Genomic DNA, 23,642 nt, shown 5'->3' with positions numbered 1-23,642 from the left:
TAAATGATATATATCATCCATGGGGATAGGGGACAAAGAATACTTCCCACGTATTCCCTGCGTGTCGTAAAAGGCGACTAAAAGGGGAGGGAGCGGGGGGCTGGAAATCCTCCCCTCTCGTTTTTTTTTTTAATTTTCCAAAAGAAGGAACAGAGAATTGGGCCAGGTGAGGGTATTCCCTCAAAGGCCCAGTCCTCTGTTCTTAACGCTACCTCGCTAATGCGGGAAATGGCGAACAGTTTGAAAGAAAAGAAAAAAAATATATATATATATATATATATATATATATATATTATGTGTGTTTGTATATATGTAGGAAAATATATGAGTGTTTTTATATGTGTGCTTTAGCGTCATATCGCGTGGCTGACACGTAACTAGATCCGGGTCAAGCAACTTCTCTTCACAGAACTGGTTTACTGGGTAGGATACTTAGCGAAACTATATCTCATTACTTGTGCTCGTAGTTTATAAATTCATTATATAACTGATGACGGTGGAGTATTTATCTACATTTGATATTTATCTTAATGAAGATGAACTATTTCATCGAAAATGGACCCAAAATTATCAATGAATACAGACGAAAGATTCGGAGTAACTTTAGTAGTTTGGAGTGGCATGTCAGCCTGAAGTGTACCTCTGCCAGTGTAAGTGATCCCTGACTCACTGGCTGGAACATTTCGTATATAAACCCAGCTGGACCTGGACCAAACCGCCCACGTTGCCACAGGCCTTCACCACCAACGCCCACACCCCGTCCTCCTCGTCCCTTCCAGCCATCAGGTGAGTGTTAGTTGCTCGAACCAGTGTTGACAAACCAAGCGAACAGCTGAGTAGCCAAACTGTTGAGGCCAACTCACTAATTGTAGAATCTAAGTTTTTGGATTGGATATATAGATAATGTTACTGACCTGACACAGGGGTTGTAACTAAGGAAAGAAATTTTGTTAAAGGATGTGATAAAGATAGGGAGAAAGAGAACATTTCAGATATGCACAATAATCACTCGTACATTCTAGGCTGCTAAGACAGGAAATCAGTGCACACATAAAGGAATTTTTTTTTCCCCCATTCTGTAAACGAATTATCATCCATATCAGACGATTCACCATTTCCAGCAACTAGATAAGGCTGGAGACTAAGGAAGAAAAATACTATGCAAGTACAGAGACTATTAAACGTTCGTTCAGTCAGGTGAACTGATCAGGTTATCAAGACATCGGTTTCTAAAGATATGTTCAGTTGAGATGAAAATTTTGATGCATTCTGCAAACTTACTTTATAAGTTTGTGCCAAGCTTGATATAAGTTCTACAGCTTCCTTATGGTATAGTATTATGTGCGTGTGTGTGTGTGTGTGTGTGTGTGTGTGTGTCTCGCTGTAGCATCTTCCATATGGTATTATGTGTATGTCTCTATAGCATCTTCCTTTTGGTATTTTGTGTGTGTGTGTGTGTGTGTGTGTGTGTGTGTGTGTGTGTGTGTCGCTATAGCATTTTCCTGATGGTATCATGTGTATGTGTCTCTATAGTATCTTTCTTATGGTATTATGTGTATGTGTCTCGCTATAGCATCTTCCTTATGGTATTATGTGTATGTCTTGCTATAGTATCATCGGATGCCTTCAATTTTCCAGGACGCTCGAGCAAGCCGTCGTCAATTGCACGTTTTGTGGGATCATTAGGACTGTTTATCATTAATCTTTTGATCACATTATATTGTTCATTCAGTATATGAACTTGCATTTAGACTAGATTTTCATTATGACAACGTAACATTCTAAAACTTATGATAATGCTTCGTTGAAAAGCTCTAGGGAGATGCTACCGCCACACACTCATGTAAGATCGCACGGTTATGTTCTTAATTTGAAGCAACGGTTCGTCTGTTGTCATGATACTGTTGCTGGAGACCATTTTGATCTCTATTTCTATGATACTGTTGCTGGAGACCATTTTGATATCTATTTCTATGATACTGTTGTTGGAGACCATTTTGATATCTATTTCTGTGATACTGTTGCTGGAGACCATTTTGATCCCTATTTCCATAACATTAGGGAGCCGGGAACCCACCATGATAACTGCTCATCTTTTTGACGACCTCGCCGATAACTGATGTTTGCACATAATAATTACGCTGCTACCCTCGTATATTCAAGAGAATAGTAATCCTTACCCGTGTGGGTTTATGTATAGAGAATAAATCAAACATGCGTCTGGCTTTATATGTATAGAGGATATTAAACCTTACGCGTATGGATTCATATGTAGCGAAAATACTAAACTTAACGGCATGGGTTTATAAAGAAAATATGATAAATCTTACGTGTCTGGGTTCGTATACAGAAAGAATATTAAACCTTACGCTTGTGGGTTTATACATGAAGAGAATATTAAACTCGACGCGTGTGGGTTTATATATATATAGAGAGAATATTAACTATTGGTACACCAAGAGACAAGTACAGTAAAAGGACTTTTGACACAAATGGTAAATCAAGATTAAGCCATCCAGTCATCGTGAGCTGCAGTGACAACGAGCAGTTGTTGGTTAGAATGTTGTACGTCGGGAAATAAGAATTTCCTGTCCTTGAGATCCCTTGATAGGAAGAAATGACTGCATCAGGAAATACTGTAGATTTCCGAAAGTAAAATCACTGGGCCTGTGTCAGGATCTACCACATAGATCGCGCATCGAGATCTCCTCCAACCGTTGTCTCATATTACGTACATCATATAATGTCACTAATATAATCCAGAAGAAAGTTTCCCATGGAAATTAAGTTGTTATGGACTACAACCGATAAAGACGTAAGGAAACAAGATGGATTATTTAATGGCCGCAAGAATATGGCTTAAAAAGCTATAATAAGGATAATAATAATGATAATAATAAGAGTAATAATAATGATAATAATAATGATAATAATAATAATAATAATAATAATAATAATAATAATAATAATAATGATAGATGAACATCCGCTCGTCAACAGATGAAATCTGTCACTTCCCAGGCGAAACATACAAGATCCATTATGCGTCTTGGACTCCTGTATAATCTTCGCGAGAGAATGGAAGATGATCACTGTGGAATCTATATCACCTGTATTGTTAGTGTTCCATTACGTATGGCGTCTGGATATCTATTGATGACGTTAAACTTTTGTTCCCGAGGATGACCATTTGTCACTAACTGGATATACAAAGCCTACATGGCTTTAGGGAAGACTCCATCTTCCCTGGAACAGTCAAGCTCTTCCTCCTTGTGTCTTTTCCTCTTCAAGTAGCCCTCCTACCTGCATAAGCCAGATCTGCAAACATCTGTCTCCTTCCTACCTGCAACAGTCAGCTCCATAAACACCTGTCCATCCCTCTTACCTGTACCAGTCAACTCTACAAACACCTGTCCATCCTTTCTACCTGCAACAGTCAGCTCCACAAACACCTGTCCATCCCTCTTACCTGTACTAGTCAACTCTACAAACACCTGTCCATCCCTCCTACCTGTACTAGTCAGCTCTACAAACACCTGTCCCATCCCTCCTACCTGCACCAGTCAGCTCTACAAACACCTGTCCATCCCTCCTACCTGCACCAGTCAGCATTTTATGTAAATGACACAGATCCTATCATCACTTTCCAGGACAGAGTAGCAACTGACACAAATCCTATCGTCTCTCTCGATAAAGTAGTGACTGACATAGATCCTATCGTCTCGCACCAAGATACGACACCAAATGACACAGATTCTATCATCTTTCTCAAGGATACAGAACCAAGTGACAGATCTTACGTCTCTCTCCAGGATACAATAGCAGCAGACGCTGATTCTATTGTCCCTGTGGGGTGCAGTAGCCGCATTAACCACCCTGGGTGGAACTACCGTATTGACTGAGGATCGTTAAAGTGGTGCCCGGAGTCATCTTGCACTCCTCATGTTCGGATTGCTGGTCTTACTTTCTGTCTCATCAAAACATGACTACAGCGCTAGTCCTCCCATCTTCTCCTTTCTAAGCGCCATACACTTACCTGAACCTCACTTGTTTTCATCACATAAGTTCTCTTGCCACATACCCGCAGCACAAACGTTTTTGAATATGATCATGACAGAGTCCAACAAATCTATGGAACATAGTCCCGGCATCATGGGGTGCTAAGAATCTCCGGTTATTGTTTTTGTTATTTTTGCGGGAGCGGGAGCATTTATCCCTTCTTCCTCCAAGACAATCTCTTCTTCCAGCGTTCCTTTATTTAAAGGAAGTGCGATAACTTCTCGTTATCCAGCTGAGGGCATGACCAGTAACTTCTGTCGCTCTACCTTTCCTTCACTTTTCCGTTCTGACGGTGCTATTAGCTGTCTCTCCCGAAGACAATGCAACTTTAATTCCCGTTTCTTCTCAAACTCCACCTTAGATGACTCTAACATTCCTTCACCCCCTAATGCTCCTCTTTCTTATCCTACGTCCTTCCTCTTAATGCTTTTCCGAAAAGGGCTTCTCTTTCTGGACTCGAGCAAGACTTATAAGGTTCTGATGGCATCCATCCCCGTGTTCTAAAAGTGTGCCTCTGAACATGCACCTGTGCTTGCTCCTCTGTTCCATTTTGGTTTAAAAACGAAAACTTTTCCTTCTTCCTTGGAGCATGTGTTGGTACATTCCGTCCTAGGAAGGGTGACCGTTCTACCCTCTTTTACGATTGTCCTGTTGCTTTGACGTCTACGAGTTCCAAAATCTTTTAATCCCTCCTCAACTCACATTCCTTAGACATCTTCAATCACACAGTCTTCCTCCTGATCACTAGTATAGCTTCCGTAAGGTGAGATCCAGTGGTGTTTTTCTTTCCTGTCTTACTAATGTTTGGTCATCATCTATGAAACATTTTGGGGAATCCTACGTAGTTACCCTTGAGATATCTAAAGCTTTTGACAGGGTATGGCATCGGAGTCTCATCTATCTGCTCCCCTCTTTTGACTTCCCTCCCTCTCTTTGCTCCCTCATATCTAGCGTCCTCTCAAGCCGATCTGTCTCCATGTTTGTTGATGGATCAGCCTCACTCCATTTCTCCATCAAAAGAGGTGTCTCTTCCACGACTCAATACTGCACTCCCCTACATCCCTCAATTACCCTACATCCCTCAATTATGTTCCTTCTCTCACTCGATCGCTATCTGGTCTTGACACAACTTCCTCAATGAACTCAGATTTGGACAGGATGTCTCAGTGGGGTAGATGAAATCTGGTTAAGTTTAGTGCCTCCCAGACCTAATTTCTACACATCACTTTCCCGAAAATTCCTCACAACTTTCCTCTCTCCTTTGACGGTTCTGTAATTCCACCTCTTAACTCAATTAACATATTTGATAGTATTGTAACATTCACTCTTTCTTGGACACCCTACATTATGGAAATAGCCAAATCTGCCTCTAAGAAACTGGGAATCCTGTTTAGAAGTCGAAATTTCTTTTAAAGAGAACAATTGCCCTGTTTATACAAAAGACTGATCCTTCCTTGTATTAAGTACTGCTCTCGCATCTGTATCCTTACTTGACAGAGTTAAGCCAAAAGTGGTCCGACTTATAAACTCGCCCAGGCTAACTTCTAAACTTGACCCGCTTGCTCAGCGCCGTAGTATCAGTTTACTTTTCCTCTTCTATAGGGATTACTTTGGTTTTTGTTCCCGAGAGCTGGCTGTTTGTGTGCCCCCAACACTAGCTAGACCACGCAGTACTCGGCAAGCTGCTGCGTCTCATGATTACTGTGTGGCCGTTGGCAACTCAAGGGTGGGCTGTTTCGATAACTTATGCTCTCCCAACACGTCGAAGCTTCGGAACTCACTACCTGCTCATGTCTTTCCCAATGACTATGAACTACCACATTCTAAACGTAGGTTTTTCACTTCCTCCAAAATGCGTAAATACGTTCCCTTGTCTCTTCATTTTCCCTTTCATAATCCTCTCCATATTTCAGTTAAGGCCTAGCCTTGATGTAGACTTTTGTCCGTGATTGGAGCCTCCAACGTGAAAAAGGAAGAAAAAAGAGAAAAAAGAAAACTGACGCGGGTCCTGCGGTCTCTCTTTGGGATGCAGTAGCAACTGGCAGATATTATCGTCCCTCTCCAGGACACAGCTCCTATCGTCTATCTCAAGGACACAAAAGCAACTAACGCAGATGCTATTGCCTCTCTCCAAGATACAGTAGCAAGTGACAGATCCTATCATCGCTCCTTAGGATAGGGAAGCATCTGGCAATGATCTTGTCGTCTTTTTCTAGGTGACAGTAACGAATGACCAAGACCTTATCGTCTCTCTTTTGGATACAACTGTAAGTGACACAGAGAAAACCTTCTCCCTCAAGGGTACAGTAGCAACTGGCACAGATACTATAGTATATCTCTAGGATACAGTAAGACTTGAAGTAGTTACTATCGTCTCTCTCCAGTTTACAGAAGACTCTGACACAGATAATCGTCTCTTTCCTGGGCACAGGAACAACTGACGCAGATACTATCGTCTCTCTCCACGATACATTGACAAGTCACACAGATGTTATCGTCTCTGCCAAGGATGCAGTAGCCACTGACATTGATGCTACCGCCTTTGTCCAGTTTAAGTAGCAAAGGACATATATCTTATCGTCTCTCTCGAAGATACACTCTTAAAGATGCTGTTGCAACTGATAGGATCCTATCGTCTATCTGCAGATTACTGTAGCATCTACCACAGTTCTATCAACTCTCTCTAGGATACAGTAACAAGTGATTCGGATCCTGTAATGTCGTTCTAGGGTCATGTAGCAATGGACACAGATCCTTTCGTCTCTATCCTGGCAGAATACAGTAGCAAATAACACATCGTATCGTCTTTCTCAAGGATAAAGCAACCGAGACAGACCCTATCGTCTCTCTCCCGGATTCAGTCCTAACTAACACAGACCCTATCGTCTCTTTCCAGGATTTAGTAGCAAAGCACACAGATTCTCTCATCTTTCTGTTGGGTTTCCAGGATTTAGTAGCAAAGCACACAGATTCCCTCATCTTTCTGTTGGGTATAATATCAACTGACTTAAATCCTACTCTCTGTCTCTACGATACAGCAGCAACTGACAGATCCTATTGTCTGTCTCAAGGATACAGTAGCAAATGACACTGATCCTAACGTCTCTCCCAGGGTCTAATAGCAAATGACACAGATCCTTTTGTCTTTCTCCAGAATACGGTAGTAACTGATACGTTGTATCGTCTCTCTTCAGGATACAGAAGTAACTAACAGAGATCTTTTCATCTCTCACTAGGATGGACGCATTCAGCAATAAGACCAGCCATGAGCATCAGCAGCAGCAGCAGCAGCAGCAGCCTCAGCAGCAGCAGCAGCAGCATCAGCAGCAGCAGCGGCAGCCTCAGCAGCAGCAGCAGCAGCAGCAGCTTCAGCAGATGCCTCCTCCCGTGCCGCCTTTTTCCTGCCCACGGCCCTCTTACCCGCCCCAAAATGTAAGTACCGGTCACTTTTAACACCGTCCACTCTTAGGGTCATACACCTTTATTACCATCTACTCTCAGTACCATCCATCCGTAGTCCCATCCAACTTCATACCATGTACCCATAATACCATCCTCTCTGAGTACTATCCATCCTCATACCACCCACCTTCCGAGCCATACACCCTTAGTACCATCCACATTCAGTACCATCCAACCCCAAAGTCATCCAGCCTCAGGGCTATACATTTTTAGTACAATCCACCTTTGATACCATTCATTCTCAGTACTACCCATCTTCAGCGCCAGCTACCCTCAGTACCATCTAGTTTCAGTGTTATCCAACCCAAGTACCACCTACCCTCACAGCCATACACCCTTAGTACCATCCACTCTCAGTACCATCCACTCTCAGTACCATCCACCCTCACTATCAACCATCCTGAGGTCCATATACACCCTCATTACCATCCACCTTTACTTTGACCTTCCCTTAACACCACTCACCCTTAGGGATCACACACCCTCTGTATTCAACCCTTTTAAAGAGTTACATAAACAGCGAGACTTTGTATGATTTCAGAATGATTTTGAACACCAGCAGGATGTTCAAGATCTCGATGGTAGATATAACTTGATGTTCACGGTCACGATGACCCTGCCAGTGACATACTTAAAACCTAAATACCTAAAAACTAATAACATATACCTTTATCACCTCCCACCCTCAATCCTAGACACCATAGAGCTACTCACCATAGGTACCATCCACCCTCAATCCGAAATACCATAGTGCCACTCACGTTGGTACCATCTTCCCTAAGGACCACACATCCCACATAACATTTACCATCAGAGCCAAGCACCTATAGTGCAATCCACTCATTGTTACACTTAATACCCTCCACTCTCAGTGCCGTAAACCCTCAGTCCACTCTCCCTTTGCCTTACGTTGTAAGTTCCATCCATTCTCACTGCCACCCACTCAAAATGCTACCCACCCTCACTACCACACACCTTCATTGCTACCCATCCTCAGTACCACCTACCCTCACTGCTATCAACACTGGTTCCAACTCCTGTCGTCAAGCACAAGACACTACCTTCTCTCACCTCGACAGATGCCACAAGCACAGGGAAGCAGCCCCACTCATCCCCACACATGTGTTCGTGACCCTAACCCAAGGCATTAATGCCCATATACCTGCTTGCAGGAGCACGAATATGATGATAAGCAAGTCCTTCAGGAGCGCTTCGCCCGGCGTATGGCCACGCGAGTGTGCCATAACATGATGCAACGGCGCTACAACGAGACGCCAGCTGACCCAGCTCAGAACTACGCTTCCATCAGTTAGTATGACCAGTCATGTTGTATGAGACCTGACCTTCCATTTGACTATAGCTAAGTGGATGTAGAGACGGCAAGAGATGAAAGTAACAACCTCTGTTTAACTTCTCTATCTTCGAGTTATGAAAGCTAGCTTGACCTGCTACATCATGTATACCACTGGAAACATGTCCTCAGCAACACTGTGTAGTCCATGATAACTGGGAAAGGAAGGGAAATGACACCTACTGGGCTTGGCCACTACATTATGACCATCCCTTCTATACCCTACTGGACCTGGCCACTACATTAAGACCATCCCCTCTCTACCCTTCTGAGACTTGCCACTACATTATGACCATTGTTCTCTTATCAAATGTGACCTTGTATCTCCCTGATAAGACAATACACTTGATAGTATTCTTCATAACATTTGATATTGTTAGAACTACCATTCCTTCAAACATCATTTTTTCCCACCCAGATAATGTTTTTTCTTTCCATACATTCTTCATCGATCCCAGAAACTTCACCCCCTCCCCCACCCTATGACTCACTTCCACTTCCAAAGTTCCATTCGCTTCATTCCATTCCCAGACATCTGTAACACTTCACTTCCTCCAATTTTTCTCCATTCGAACTCACTCCCTAACTAACCCTGTCCTTCAACTTTGCTGAACCTAATAACCTTGTTTTTATTTCACGTTTGCTCTCAACTTTCTCCCGTAACACACTCTTCCAAACTCAGTTACCAACTTCTGCTGTTTCTCACTCGAATTAGCCACCAGTGCTGTATCATCGGTGAACAATAACTGACTCACTTCCCTGGCCGTCTCATCCCTACAGACTGAATACTCGCCCCTTTCTCTAAAATCTGAGGGACTATATACCTGGTCGTGTGTGTCTGGTCTACCTGGGAGACTATATACCTGGTTGTTTGTGTCTGGTCTACCTGGCAGTTTTTACCTGATGCCACATATCCTCCCACAGCTCAAAAGTCTGGGGCACCTGCTGACATCCTACGTATACAGGATGTCGACTTTCGGCCCGCCGAGAACGCAAGAGACCACAAGACGACGAAGTACGACCTGGTGCACGACACCGAGAGACCCACACCCGTCTTTCGCAGGGGCCATTCTTTCCACCTGTCACTGGTGAGTATCACACCTGTTACACGGTGGAATGAGAGGCTTGTGGAAGTGCTGGGGCATTGTGACTGGCGGGACCCCAAAAGGTATACACTGAAGGTGTGTGGGACTGCTGGAGGGTGAGGCTGGGAGCCTTTGAAAGAGTTATGGGCTGGGAACCAGGTCACTGTGATTACTACAGGATGAACCTTAGTATTGTTGACACTGCCAGATAATATGGCTGCTAGAACCACTACGGATGTCATGATATCCCGTCCTTATGACCAACCTTGCTATGGTGGTCCTGCAAGTTTTATTTTCCTCGGGCAAATAGCATAGCTTCTGATGCCCAATACAGAGAGTAATCTTCGTGCTGAATTTGATTCTAGGGTTGACATATTATTCAGATGCCATCAAGTGCTGCAGTTAAGCATTCAAATGACTATAATTTGAAGATATTTCATGATCATTTGATTGCTAAGCTTTCCTGTGTATGTTTGCCAGAAGAAGCACTATCAATACATGTTACATTATCTATCATTATATCATATTCTACCTTTTCCTACCCGGAGACTATCATGTGCGTAACTGGTCGTATCCCTGCAGGTAACTAAGGACAGGCAGTATGACGGCACACGGGACCATCTCTACCTGAACTTCTACTTCGGACCCAACCCAACAGTGCCTAAGAGGACGCGGGTGGTCTTGCCTCTCACCATCCACAAGGAGTTCACGCGCGCCCCACAGAAGTGGGACGTCCGCATCCAGGCGCAGGAGGCCAACACCCTCACGCTGCAGGTGATACGTGGAGACCAAGTGGGAAGTAGGGAGCAGTGGGTTACGGCAGTAGAAGGGATTTAACTTGACACAACTCGAACGTTTCAGATTTTCCCTACCATTGTATGTCTCCTGATCCTGAACTGATTTGACAACATTTGACTCAGTGTGATGGTATTTCTTAAACTTAAGAGACGATTAAAACTTTAGTAACATAAGAACTTGATCGTCCACTTCAATTCGATCTGAGCAAACTTGATGTAAAGTGTCTGAGTTGACTCACTCTTGACCTAACCTGATATGCCTCAGCTCGATAGAACATCCTGTTACATGACTTGGTCTGACCTGACCTTTCTTGATTCCATTTGACAGAAACTTTCCCTTTCATGACCTGATCTGACAATCTTTAATTTACCTTGACCCTTTTTTTTCTACTTACCCTAACGTAAACTTGAGTTTCCCTGACCAGGCCCAGCGGTCGGTAGGTTACTTGACTTTCCCTGACCAGGTGTGATGGGCCCTTAGCTCAGCAGGTTACTTAGCTTCCCCTGATGTGACTCCCAGTCATTGCTCCAGGTGTACATCCCGGCCACGTGCCCCGTGGGAGTGTGGCGTTGTGTGGTTGAAACGGCCACCAAGAACCTCCCCAACAAGAGGACCCAGTACCGCGCCCCCGAGGATATCTTCGTCATCTTCAACCCCTTCTTCAGAGGTGGGTACTCACCCTTCAGTGTCAGGGATGTTACCAACCATGCAAGGAAGGCTGTAGTATTCAGCCATGTGTCTGGTCTGTGTCTATTAGAAAATAATTCAAATGGATGACTTAGTCTTCTTGAAGCAGATATCCAAACTACTCTTATTTCACACGAGTAAAATTTCTTCATCCTCCGAGTCATTTTTTGATTTCTGTTTGTTTCGCTCCCTCCCTCAGCCACCCTCTCCTCGAGTAATGATCCTAAGTTCCCTCCCCGATACCATTTGTGAGTAACTGGTGTTGCTGTACCGTAAGCCCATCACAACATAGTGGGTAGTCACTTTTTTTCGCGAGGATGAACCATTGAAATTCTCAATCTGAATCTTTCCCGTATTTACTAGCCCTCTACTTGCTAACCTGACTCTCTTTCTCCCTTGCTCATTAGTTCCATGACTCCCTCATCTACTATCCTCAACCCCCTCCCTCATCATTGACCTCCCTCATAATTAGCTTCATTCCCCTCTATCATCATTAACCCCAACCCTCTCCTTCATGATTAACCCCAACTCTCCTTCATTATTAACCCTAACCGCATCCCTCATCATTAACCCCAACTTTCTCCTTCACCATAAACCCCAACTCTTTCATCCTCATCATTTACCCCAAACCTCTCTCTCATCAGTAGCTCCAACTCTCCCTTATTCACTCGTCTTATTGTCTTCCTCACCTCGTCAGAGGACGTGGTGTACATGGAGAACGAGGCACAGCGGGCCGAGTACGTGACCAATGAGAACGGGAAGGTCTACACTGGAGGGTCAAGCTACATCCATGGCCGCCCCTGGGTTTACGGCCAGTTTGACGAGTGCGTCCTGCCAGTAGCCTGCCTCCTGCTGGACATGTCTGGCCTGCCTCACACTGAGAGGGGGAACCCCGTCAAGGTGGCCAGAGCAATGAGCTATATGGTGAGTGAACGACATGCGAAATGTTTTGCTACAAGTTAAGTCAATGAGGACGATTTTCGTGACCTTTCCTCTCTAGTAAGCCAAAGATAACGTGTTTTCTCACAACCTAATGACCTGATATCCTTCCTTGTCAAGAATAGGTGAAGGGCCATAGATGGTATAAGTTGCCCATCATCGTCAGATCTAGGATGCCCCTTCGTCTCAGATGGTAGTATGATCAGAAATAGGAAATCTATTGACGTGTCTACCAGTGCCGGAATAGACAACTTTTATACTCTTGGTCTTCCACACCAGATTCAGGCATCAGACCCGGGTGAGGAGGGTATCCTTCTGCCGCGTTATGAGAACGAATACCGAGGTGGACAAAATCCTCACCTGTGGACCGGCTCCGTCAGTGTCCTTCAAGAGTTCCTATGGCGGGGCGCTTCACCTGTTAAGTATGGCCACTGCTGGGTCATGGCTGCCCTTATGACCTCAAGTAAGTCACCAGAAGATGAGAAATTTGAAAGATCGGCTATAGCAATGGGGTTAGGATGATCCCGGGGTTACTATAGATGTTAAGGTTATGATCTTGGGAGTTCTGACAGTATACGAGGATTTGCAATAGGACATTACAGCCAGAAAAACGGAGAAAGTCTTTAATGTTCCTCTTGTACAATTCTTACCTTGGTACGTATGTATTTTCCTCTTTCTAATTCAGAAGCTTTTGCATTCTTTACCTAGGTACATATTTTCCATTTGTTTCTAATGAATAGAAGTAATTGAATTTTAGGTTACTGATTTTAACGTTAAATCTTACATACTGCCCTTTATAACTATTAATGAAAATGGTGTTGTAGTGCCTGCGTTTCGCTTTATATTTTCCAAGTAGGCAAATGAAATGAGTTTTGTGTAGGTCAGTCAGATGCCATCCTGCTAACCATTCTCGCTCATTACTATTGTCCACAGTGTGCCGTGCCCTGGGTCTGCCCGCTCGTCCCACCACCGCCCTCACCTCTGCTCACGACACACACCACACCCTGGCGGTCGACCGCTACGTCGACCGCTTCGGTGATCTGGTAAGGAGCCTTTGTTTACGCCATTTATATTTTGATAGTAACGATCATGACACGGGCAAATGACATGCGCCAGTCGAGGCCATTTCGGGTGAAAGGAAAGAGTTGAAGGGAAAGGAAGTGGATATTAATCATGGCCCCGCAGGTGTTTGTAGACCTGACTCTTAAAGGAAGAAAGGTTATATGAAGAGGGAAGAAGGAGGCATCATAACAGCCAATCCTCAAGTAGCCGGTCTCCACACGACCATTAATCCTGTGAATGTGTTCATGAGCCTTGTGGAGATGTGATGAGAATATATGTGTATTCCCTTGACACCTGGACACGAAAACACCACCTCTGAAAAAGCCAATAGGTTGTCATTACCACTGAGATAAGTTATACCCCTGAGGTAGCCGAGGTTGTGAAATACCACCCCGTGGAAGCTAGTGGTAATATCTATATAGGCTGTCGGGAGGGAATGGGGTAATCATTATACCTGGTAGACTGAGAAAGGTAATGACTGTGCCTCTCCTTAGCAGATTACAAATGTTGGGAAGCGCAATGGCTTCCTTCTTGGTACTGGGTACTATATAGAGGAGGATCAGCGTTAATGGTTGACTGGTTGAAAAGTGTTAGAGCAACAGATGAATTGAAAGGTGTCGCTGATTACAACTATGGAGAACACGGTAGCCATCGTAAAACTCTGTAAAAGAACCATATTAACCGACGTCGTCCTGTAATGAAAATATATCTTACCACCGTAAAAGGAACGTCATCAATCCGCACACTGAAGCTTATAAAATGATGCTCAAATGACCGCGGGGTTTGATGTGGACAACAGTGCAAAACACAGTCTCACAGCCCTCTGCCTTCTTTAACAGCACCTCTGGTTTTTGCAGATCGAGCGGGGACCTGGGCGTGACCAGCGTGATGTCGTGTGGGCCTTCCATACCTGGTGTGACGTGTGGATGGCACGACCTGACCTGCCCTCTGGTTACTCCGGCTGGCAGTGTACTGACCCCGCCCGTGCCTTGCGCAAGAGTCAGTACCGGCCTCTCCTGCTCTGTCTTCATCACGGATTAATTTCTTTTGTTCTTTTAAGGCGGGAGAAATCATTAAGTTCCTCATGACTCTTACAGGAGAGTGGTGATAGCTAGAACAGCACCTCATAGACGACACATTTGATTTATCTAATACTTATGATACTTGGGGAAAGATATATAATTTGCAGTTTTTAAACTAGTAAAACTTGTTGGCCTCTCACATGAGTTTTTGAGGATTTGTGGTAATAGTGCAAGTAAAGCACCATTTATGTACTTCATATAATTCTTGGACCAAATTTTCAAAGATATCTTTATCTGTATTTTCAAAGCTATGCTAACAGCATAATTGCACAGGTATCAGCAGTAATGAGTCCTTTTCAAATGTAAATGACTTGGGATACCTCCAGAATTGCAATAGTACTGAGATATAGTCTGCAACACACTAAAGACTTGTAGCAAATCAAAAACCGTAAGAGTCCGTCATTTTCACTGGTATCTGCTGGATGCTGATGCAGTTTGACTGAACAGAATATGGACAGCATCCCTAGATATGGCTCCGAGCTACAAAACCTATGTTATCATTGTAGTTCTTTGTAAATACACAACACAATGCGGTCTCTCTGGTTTTCAAGGGTTCTCGAACGGATGCGGTCCATCCTCGGTTGTGGCGGTGAGGAAGGGGGACGTCGGATTCTCTCAGGACACCGTCACCTTGTTCTCTACTCTCAACTCCTTCGTTAGGTACTTCTATGAGGACGACGACTCAGAGTGGGGCTACACTCCTTACGCACAGCACAGGTAAGTACCTGGTGATATGTCCCAGCCTCACTAATGTTGTGTCCCGTGAGATCTCTATTGCTTTTTACAGAGAAACTGGTTCCTCCTTACCCAGCCTATCACAGCTTATGCACTTTTCCTCACCCTACGCCTTTAAGCATCGCGTCATCACCTACAACACCCCTCATAACTTATCTTGAGACTTTTAACTCTGCCTCCACACTCAGAATAGCATGCTGACCTGTCGCTAACCTGCCTCACCTTCAACAGGTTACAGGTGTGTCGCTCAGTGGTAACGAAGGCTGTCGGACAATATGATGACGATGGAGAGGGTGACCGCGAAGATGTCACCAAGACATTCCGCGACCTTGAGCGATCTAACCCTGAGACACTGACTGTCTTCAACGCAAGCAGGGGCATGAGGAAGGAGGACGTCTACTATGACTACCAGGTGAGTTTCAGGCACGTGACCAGGGTCATGGAGGGAAAACTGAAGCAATGCAAAGGAAGTGTGAGAAATTGCCTAATAAATCTCTATATTTATCAACCAAAAGCATCTAGAACAATTACGTACGATTCAACCATTCCTCCTCTCTTCCCATCAGATCGATATAAAGCCTGTTCTCCAGCTGATGAAAAGCCGCTATTTTTGGTACTTATTCTCTTCCAATATTCAGCCTTGGATGATTTATTCCTTCCTCCCCAACAACCCATCTTCCTGAGTCTGTGCCATGTACAATGATATACTCACGCAGGTGAAGAAAGCATAATGATCGCATGGTATAGCTTCTCGGGTCTTGGCAATGCGTGCCTCTGTGCCTTTGATCGTTGTTTGCCAATCTTGTCATTTGTTTGATATATTCGGTGCGACCACAGGCTCTCTGTCTTTCTCAGTGTGGCTGAGGGATACGAAAAATGATTAGTTTAAATATTTGCAAAATAAACTTTGGAACGTATAGAATACACTTTAACAACAATGAAACAATGAAAAGAGTGAAAATTATATAAGTTATCTCCCGTAGAAATGTTACAAACTCACCACAGTTGATGGCTAGGGCACTGCGCAGATGTTTTCCGGACAAACAAGCCAGCATCCCCAAAGACCCATGGTGGCCCTTACCTGTACACTAGCAGACAATGTTAAAAGAAATATATATATGTCATATGCGAGTGCGGGACCAATAATACAGCTGAGATGGCGGGGAAGGAAAAATTAAGAGAGTTGAGCATTCTAATAGGATATACGGGAAAGATGTTGAAGATGTCACCAGTCCTCCTATCTCTCCCGTCCCATCATCATCACTCATTCACTACCTCGCATCCCTCCCATCTCTCCCAGCCCATCATCATCACCCAACCACTACCACTCTTCCCTCCCATCTCTCCCTTCCCATTACCATCACCCAACCACTACTTTGCATCCCTCTTATTTGTCTCTTCCCATCAACATTACCTAACCACTACCTCGCATCATGCATGCCTCCCATATCTCCCTTCCCATCACCATCAACCAACCGCTGCCTCCCATCCCTCTCTTCCCATCACTATAACCCAGCTGTCGATCCTGCAGCGTTCCCATCTTTCCCTTCTGGTTTTGACGACCCACCTACAGTCTTCCCACCACTCTCTCATCCTGCAGGAGCAAGGGAGCTATGACGTGGAGTTCCAGCTGTTGGAGCCGCAGCAGGTGACGGCAGGGCAGGCCATGAGTGTCACCCTTCAGGTTCACAACAGGAGCAGCGAGACACGAACCGTGCAGGCCAACATCTCCACCAGGTGAGGCCAGTGAATGGTTCCACCTTACAGAGATTGAAGTGCATGTGTAAATGACAATCTGATTCACTTCTCTGTATATCTCATTTTCTTCCTGTTTATCTCTTTCGCCTTTGTTGTTTATGTCTTCGTGTGAGTCGTTAGCTTGAACGATCATTTCTGTATATAGTTTTCTCCCTGTTTATTGTGTATTCTAATATAAGACCATTTTTCTTGGCGTTTAACTCATTTCCTACTTAAGCCGAAAGCGCTTTCAACTTCCCTAACCTCAGTATGGAACTACCCAACCACTGTGCAATGCTATGTTCTCCCGCAGGAGTGCCTTTTACACCGGGGTGTATGGCACTCACCTGAAGAGGATGACGGGTCAGTTCACCGTGCCGGCCGGACAGACAGACTCCCTCACCCTCAGGCTGGACGCCTCTGAGTACCAGGAACGTCTGGTGGACATGGCCTTCATCAAGATCACCGCCACCGGTCACGTTAAGGAGAATAAACAGTCTTACATCGATGAGTTCGACTTCCAGTTTGAGAAGCCAAGGATAACCATCGAGGTAATATCTCAGACGATCGTTAATGAATTTGTTAAAAGATCCATGAGACTAGAGGTCTTTAGCTGACATTATAGATCTTGATATATGATTAGGATATAGTATGACGCTCGAACACCTTCCTTCACGTAAAACTTGGTAATTATGGTCGAGCCAGAGTATATTTTGATAACTTTTACTAGAGAAGGTATACGAACAATAGCTTTTGCTTGAGAAAAAGGCTCGAAACTTGAGAAATCTTCTTGGACATGGTCCAAAGTGAGTCATGTTTGTTATTCCCCCTCAACAAACTGAAGATGAATGAGCAGTGAAGCGAGGTTTCTGAGAGTGTAAAAGAAAACTGTGTAGCCAAATGGCTGTTTGGTCAGTATGGTGAACTGTGTAGCATATATGACTGTTTGATTGGTACGACATGGTCACAGGACAGGTATAACCAGTTGTAGAGCGCTCGTCACGGGACAGTCATGACCAGTTCTACAGCATTTGCCATGGGACAGATATAACCAGTTCTATTGCACTTGTGATGGGACTGGTATAACCACTTGCATTCGTCGTGAGACAGGTATAACAGGTACTATAGCACTGGTCATGGGGCAGGTATAACCAGTTGTATGACAATACACAACTTGACATTGACGTAGGTGTTGAACAATAATATTTTTTTGCATCTATAGTTACCCTTGAACTTTGGTTTAGTTATTGTTTATTACATATTTATATACATATCAGGGGTTTTCTGTGCCTCAAAGTTCTCACAGTAAATTTCCTGTAGATGCTTATTTTTTTTCTTAGAAACATATTTTCTCTAAGTATCAGAGCCCAACATCATCTTACCTTTCGTCTTCAGGTGCCGGAGTGTCAGGTCGGGCAGGAGTGCACAGCAAACTTTATGTTCAGCAACCCTCTAGATGTCGCGCTCAACGACTGTTTCCTCAGTATTGAGGTGAGCGGCAGCTACGGACCCAGAACGACGCAGGTGAACCGGGAAGTAAGGCCGAGGGAGACCTTCACCTACAGCCAAACATTCGTGCCACGTAAGGCCGGCGACCACCGCCTCGTAGCGTCCTTCGTATCCCGTCAGCTTCGGGACGTCACGGGTTCACGCAAACTCACCGTCTGCGAGTAGATTACTGCAGACGTCCATGAATGACACATTCATGGAAAATATTTGTAGAACTCATAGGATTTTACGAGCGAAAGCGTAGAATTGGCCAAACTCTGCTGGGGAAGGTATGAAAACTAGAGAGATCTTGTCGTAAGACATATGGTTTTTGAGGAAATTTCACGGAGTATAAGATTTTTAATGATAAAGGCTTAGAATTAAAGCATAGAATAGAATTTCGGAAAATTGTAATGGCATATACATATATGGTGCATGTAAGTAAAGTCACGACAAGAGATATTGTCTTCAACAAACAGTGTGCGGCAAATGGCATCGCCGGGAACACATACCCCTTCAAACACAGATTCTGTTCCATTCGTTTCTTATTCATTTCTTTGATATAGTAAGATTCTTAAACATTATTAAATCTTCGGGGAGTTTCAGTAAGTCATATAGTAATTACCACAAGATCTTTCTTTGAAAGGTACAACAGAGTAGGGATGATCCTTTACTGTTATCATCAAACAACAGAGTAGGGATAACCCACTACAATACCGTAATCGTTAAACAACAGAGTAGGGATCACCCTTTACAATACTATTGTCGTCAAACAACAGAGTAGGGATAACCCATTACAATACTGTTATCGTCAAACAACAGAGTAGGGATCACCCCTTACATTACTATTGTCGTCAAATAACAGAGTAGGGATCACCCCTTACAATACTGTTATCGTGAAACAACAATTAAGTTTACGAAAATCTCGACGATGCGTCGACTGTACGGAAATTACTGGACAACGGCAGACTCTCTGTTTAGCTGTCTTTCAGTGACAGCCTTCCTGCAGAGCCTTGCTGCAGAGCCTTCCTGCAGAGCCTTCCTGCAGAGCCTTCCCTGTAGAGCCCTCCTGCACAACCCCCCTGCACAGCCTCGCTGCACAGCCCTCCTGCACAACCCCCCTGCACAGCCTCGCTGCACAGCCCTCCTGCACAACCTCCCTGCGGAGCCTTCCTGCAGAGCCCTCCTGCTCAGCCTTCCTGCAGAGCCTTCCTGCACAGTCCTGCACAGCTCTCCTGCACAGCCTTGATGCAGAGCCTTCCTGCACAGCCCTCCTGCACAGCCCTCCTGCAGAGCCTTCGGCAGAGCCTCCCTGCACAGCTTACCTCCACAGCCTCCCTGCACAGCTTTTCTCCACAGCCTTCATCCATATCCTAGAGCATAAGCCTTGTAAACTCAGAGGATAACATGTAGATGCTGAAAACCTGGAGGTATATATATCTATATGGGGATGTTTTCTCTGTATTGTATCTGAAGAAAAAAGAGAAAACTTACCTGAAAACCTTTGGAAGAGTTTAATGATAATGTTTGTATGTATTTTAAGTCTCCCTGTGGAGCTCACGTATCTCTAGTATGCCCAACTTTAGCTTAGACCAATTAGGGTTGTGAGTCGCAAGGTTTATCACCATGTGGTTGTGGACATTGGAAAAGAAATTGCGACGCTCAGCCTGAGGTGTACTTGCTTACTTGTAATATTAGAAAAATGAAAGCTGAACGATATCTTGAAATGATAGATTGTGGCTGGTGAGCAAATAAAAATCTGCAGTATCTCTCGTGTCTTGTTTTTTTCCATATGTTCGAAGTACATATGTATATGCAGCGAAATGAACATACCAATATGTATATGGGAAACCAGCCAGCTATAGACCGCAACTTACCGCCACAAGAACGCACTAGTTAAGAAACAGGTGTACACATTTGTAATGAATAATGAAGATACAAGAGAACTATTTCCTCCTGAAAACATTTACATAAAAACTCATGCAGTACATAAGACAGAAAGATAGAATTCAGTCCACACACACACACACACACACACAAACACAACCAAACACACTAGAAAGACATAAACAGAACACTAAACAAGGTTCATGATCTTGGTGGAACTTCTTATGTGCTGAATGTGTATGCAAATACAGTTTACAACTGTAGCCAACTGGAGATGTTGTCCAAGATGTCCCCGGGAGAGGTAGAGTGCCAAGTGCTAAAGAAATGAAACATCATACTGCTCTATAAGAAATGAGACCGACAGGAGGCGCTGAACTACAGACTGGTCTGTAGATAGATAGACAGACAGACAGATAGATAGATAGATTGATTGATAGCGTTTTTGTAATGGCAATGATCAAGCACACAGTTGCCCTTGCAGTCTCAGCAAACATATACATAGAACATATATATTTGCGGCGTATTACATTCTTGAAGTCAATAGAGATATTCTCACCAAAGAAGTTGATCTTCCAGGTTGCTTGGGAGCTGATCCAGGTCTCTTGTTGTATGAATTGGATTCAGCTTTTCTAAAGTTACAGACGCATTGGGCTCAGTAATACCACAAAAATTAATTTGAACATGGTAACTCTGGTTCTTTCTATAGTCTCCATTAAGACAAACTGTTACTCTCCCCCTGTAGAGATGTTCTCTGACTCCCTTGCATTTTCTTTTAATTTCATCTTTAGCGTTTGGTCTGGTAGAATTGCCGTAAGGTTATTCAGAATCCACTGAGAACTTTTGAAGCCCTTTTGAAAATAATGAAGAGAAGAAAGTTGCTACACCTATAACTCACGATTCAAATACGTTCTGAGAAATAGATAGTCTGGTTCCTTTATGAAATGTTGATCAATAATTTGTAGATGCTTCTGTATTTTGGTGTATTCTTATTGCAGCTTAATTTTTGTAACATCATTCTCTGTGAACGCAGGTTACATCCAGCTCAGGAGTTGTAAGAAAGAATTAGAAAAACGTGATTCCTCTTACGCCAGTCAGGTGCTGTAGGCAACTAGGAACATGGCTGCGGCTGACGGCTGACTGAGTTCCCTGGGTTCAGGGTTGTGTTGACATTCCTTTTAAGTGGTTGTGTGATTCACCACCTGTGCACGGACGCTGACGCCAGCCAGATTGGGAAGGCAAGTTTCATCATTTACATAAACACAGTCATTTGTAGTGTGGCACAGAGTACGACAAAGTTCAGGGCTTTCATTTCACGTAATGATATTAGTGACTAGTTTCAGCGTATCTACTAAATCTATTTAACTGTCTAGGATGAAACTGATATATTTTACCTGACATGATTCCATAACATTTCAATGAAGCGGAATGACGAGAAATTTTTGCTCTCGTCTCGCCAGGAAAACGTAAAACTTTGAATTAAGGACCATAAAAAGCAGTCTATTGTATCTTTATATCGTCTTTACTGGTCAGTGAAAAATATCAGTTTGGCACCCTTCGGCAGAGCAGCTTCCAGATTATGGAACTTGCCGGAGTATGGGTACCAGCATTGTCGAATATATTACAACTTAACCTGTGGAGTTTTATTTTCTCAATACATAACTTTACATTAGTTTAAACAGTATAATATCTGTAGTTATTTTCCTTACATCCCTTCATGATCTGTCTCGTTGAAGTGGCCACGTACGTTCTCTGTTCCTCTAAAGCCCAACTTTGCAACGTCTTTCCTTAATGAATGGAGCCAGTCCATTTCAGGCTCTTGAGAGGTGAGTCAGTTGCTGTCTGCAGATAACTTGGCTCTGGGGGCAGATTCAAGTGAGAACTGTGGAAGCCAATGTCTGAGCATGAGACAGCGTATGCAAGGATCAAGTTTAGAGAACTGTGAAAAGTAAGGGTATGAGGTTTAACACGGGAGAAGGACGGGTTGGATGGAGTATAAGTTTGAACGGAGAGAACCTGGAGTGAGTTAAGTGTTTCAGATCCCTGGGATTGAAAATGGCAACGGATGGAACTGTGGGAGCGGAAGCGAACCGCGGGGTGGGTGAGGACCGGTGCTGGGCGCATTGAGGAGTGTGAGGGTAAAGTTGGGTATGTTTGATGGTATAGCAGTTCCGACGTTGTTGTACGGGCGCAAAGGATGAACCCTGAAAGCAAAACTATGGAGGAAGTGGCTGTGCTGGAAATGAAATGCTTGCAGGAAATGTGTGGAGTGAGGAGAACTGCTCGAGGAAGGAGTGACAGGGTAAGAGAGAAGTGTGGTAGTAAGTGGGGTATAGTTGAGAAATGACCGTGTTGTGCATCCCCACTTTTACGTTTTTTTCGCGACGCCGTTTTAAGGAGCATTGTTTTTAAATGATCCACTAATTTCTTCGTTATTATCAAAATCATGGTTCTATATTCTATCCTACCCGGCTCATATAGAATCCAACTGTTGATTTTGTTATCTTTTGCTAGTTCAGAGGCAGCCTCGTTCTCGTGAAGGCCGGGTGGGCTAACAAGCCCAACCCCCCTAGGCCAAATGCTTAGGTCCCTCACCACCGGCGGGCCGCCCTAGAGCACAGGGCCCGCACTTCCTGAGTTGTAGGGAGGATTAACCTTAAACAAGAACAACTACTTTTATTAGTTCTGTCTCTTTTCAACAACCACATTTTAATCACATTATCGTGTCACATAGAGATGAATGATTTTATCTAGTGCATGCTTGTATGTTAGTGCGGGCACGTGTATGTGTTTGTGCTGTTGTCGTGTTTGCTTGTTTGTTCAAGAACGTATATTCGACTATGGTAAGCTGTCTGCCTTCATGTTTTACCTGCATGATTATTTGCTCACTGAAGGAATTCATCTGAAAAAGATCGTTCATGTTTTTTTGCCTCTTGCAGTCTCTTGTGTGTGCTTACGTCCGTGCAATGTCCACGAAACTATATACCTATGTCAAAATCTATTAGCTAGGTGCTGTGATCTTAGTAATGCAGGGGGAAAAAGAATCTTATTTTGCAATAGTAATAAAAGAGAAAGAGCGCTGCCCATTGAAACCGCAGGTTCGATGGTCAAACTGCTTGTTACGAGTTGCCGTCCCGTGGTTGCACCAACCTTGCAAAACATCAACACCTGCACTTGTCCTCAGCCCTCGGCTGGGTGAGGGTGGATGGTGGACACGCAGCAGTCTAGATTATGTGAGTGTGATGGCGCGTTAGTGATATGAATCATTCTGCA

General features: G+C 44.0%; 1 protein-coding gene across 1 annotated transcript; it reads left to right on the top strand.

The window, feature by feature from the left end:
- The first annotated feature begins 656 nt into the window (after nt 1-656).
- LOC139754261 (hemocyte protein-glutamine gamma-glutamyltransferase-like) lies at nt 657-20,254 on the top strand. Its single transcript, XM_071671612.1, has 15 exons — nt 657-786; nt 7,296-7,491; nt 8,694-8,829; nt 9,797-9,960; nt 10,540-10,731; nt 11,287-11,422; nt 12,140-12,366; nt 12,661-12,844; nt 13,315-13,424; nt 14,301-14,442; nt 15,077-15,242; nt 15,492-15,672; nt 16,861-16,997; nt 17,311-17,548; nt 18,393-20,254. The coding sequence occupies exons 2-15, from the start codon at nt 7,297-7,299 to the stop codon at nt 18,669-18,671; spliced, it is 2,487 nt and encodes an 828-aa protein (XP_071527713.1). The 5' UTR covers nt 657-786; nt 7,296; the 3' UTR covers nt 18,672-20,254.
- The last annotated feature ends 3,388 nt before the right edge of the window (nt 20,255-23,642 follow it).

Source organism: Panulirus ornatus, chromosome 16, assembly GCF_036320965.1.
Source record: "Panulirus ornatus isolate Po-2019 chromosome 16, ASM3632096v1, whole genome shotgun sequence".
NCBI classification, from domain to species: domain Eukaryota; kingdom Metazoa; phylum Arthropoda; class Malacostraca; order Decapoda; family Palinuridae; genus Panulirus; species Panulirus ornatus.
Note: the sequence above shows the minus strand (reverse complement) of the source record. Positions and strands in the feature narration are given on the sequence as shown.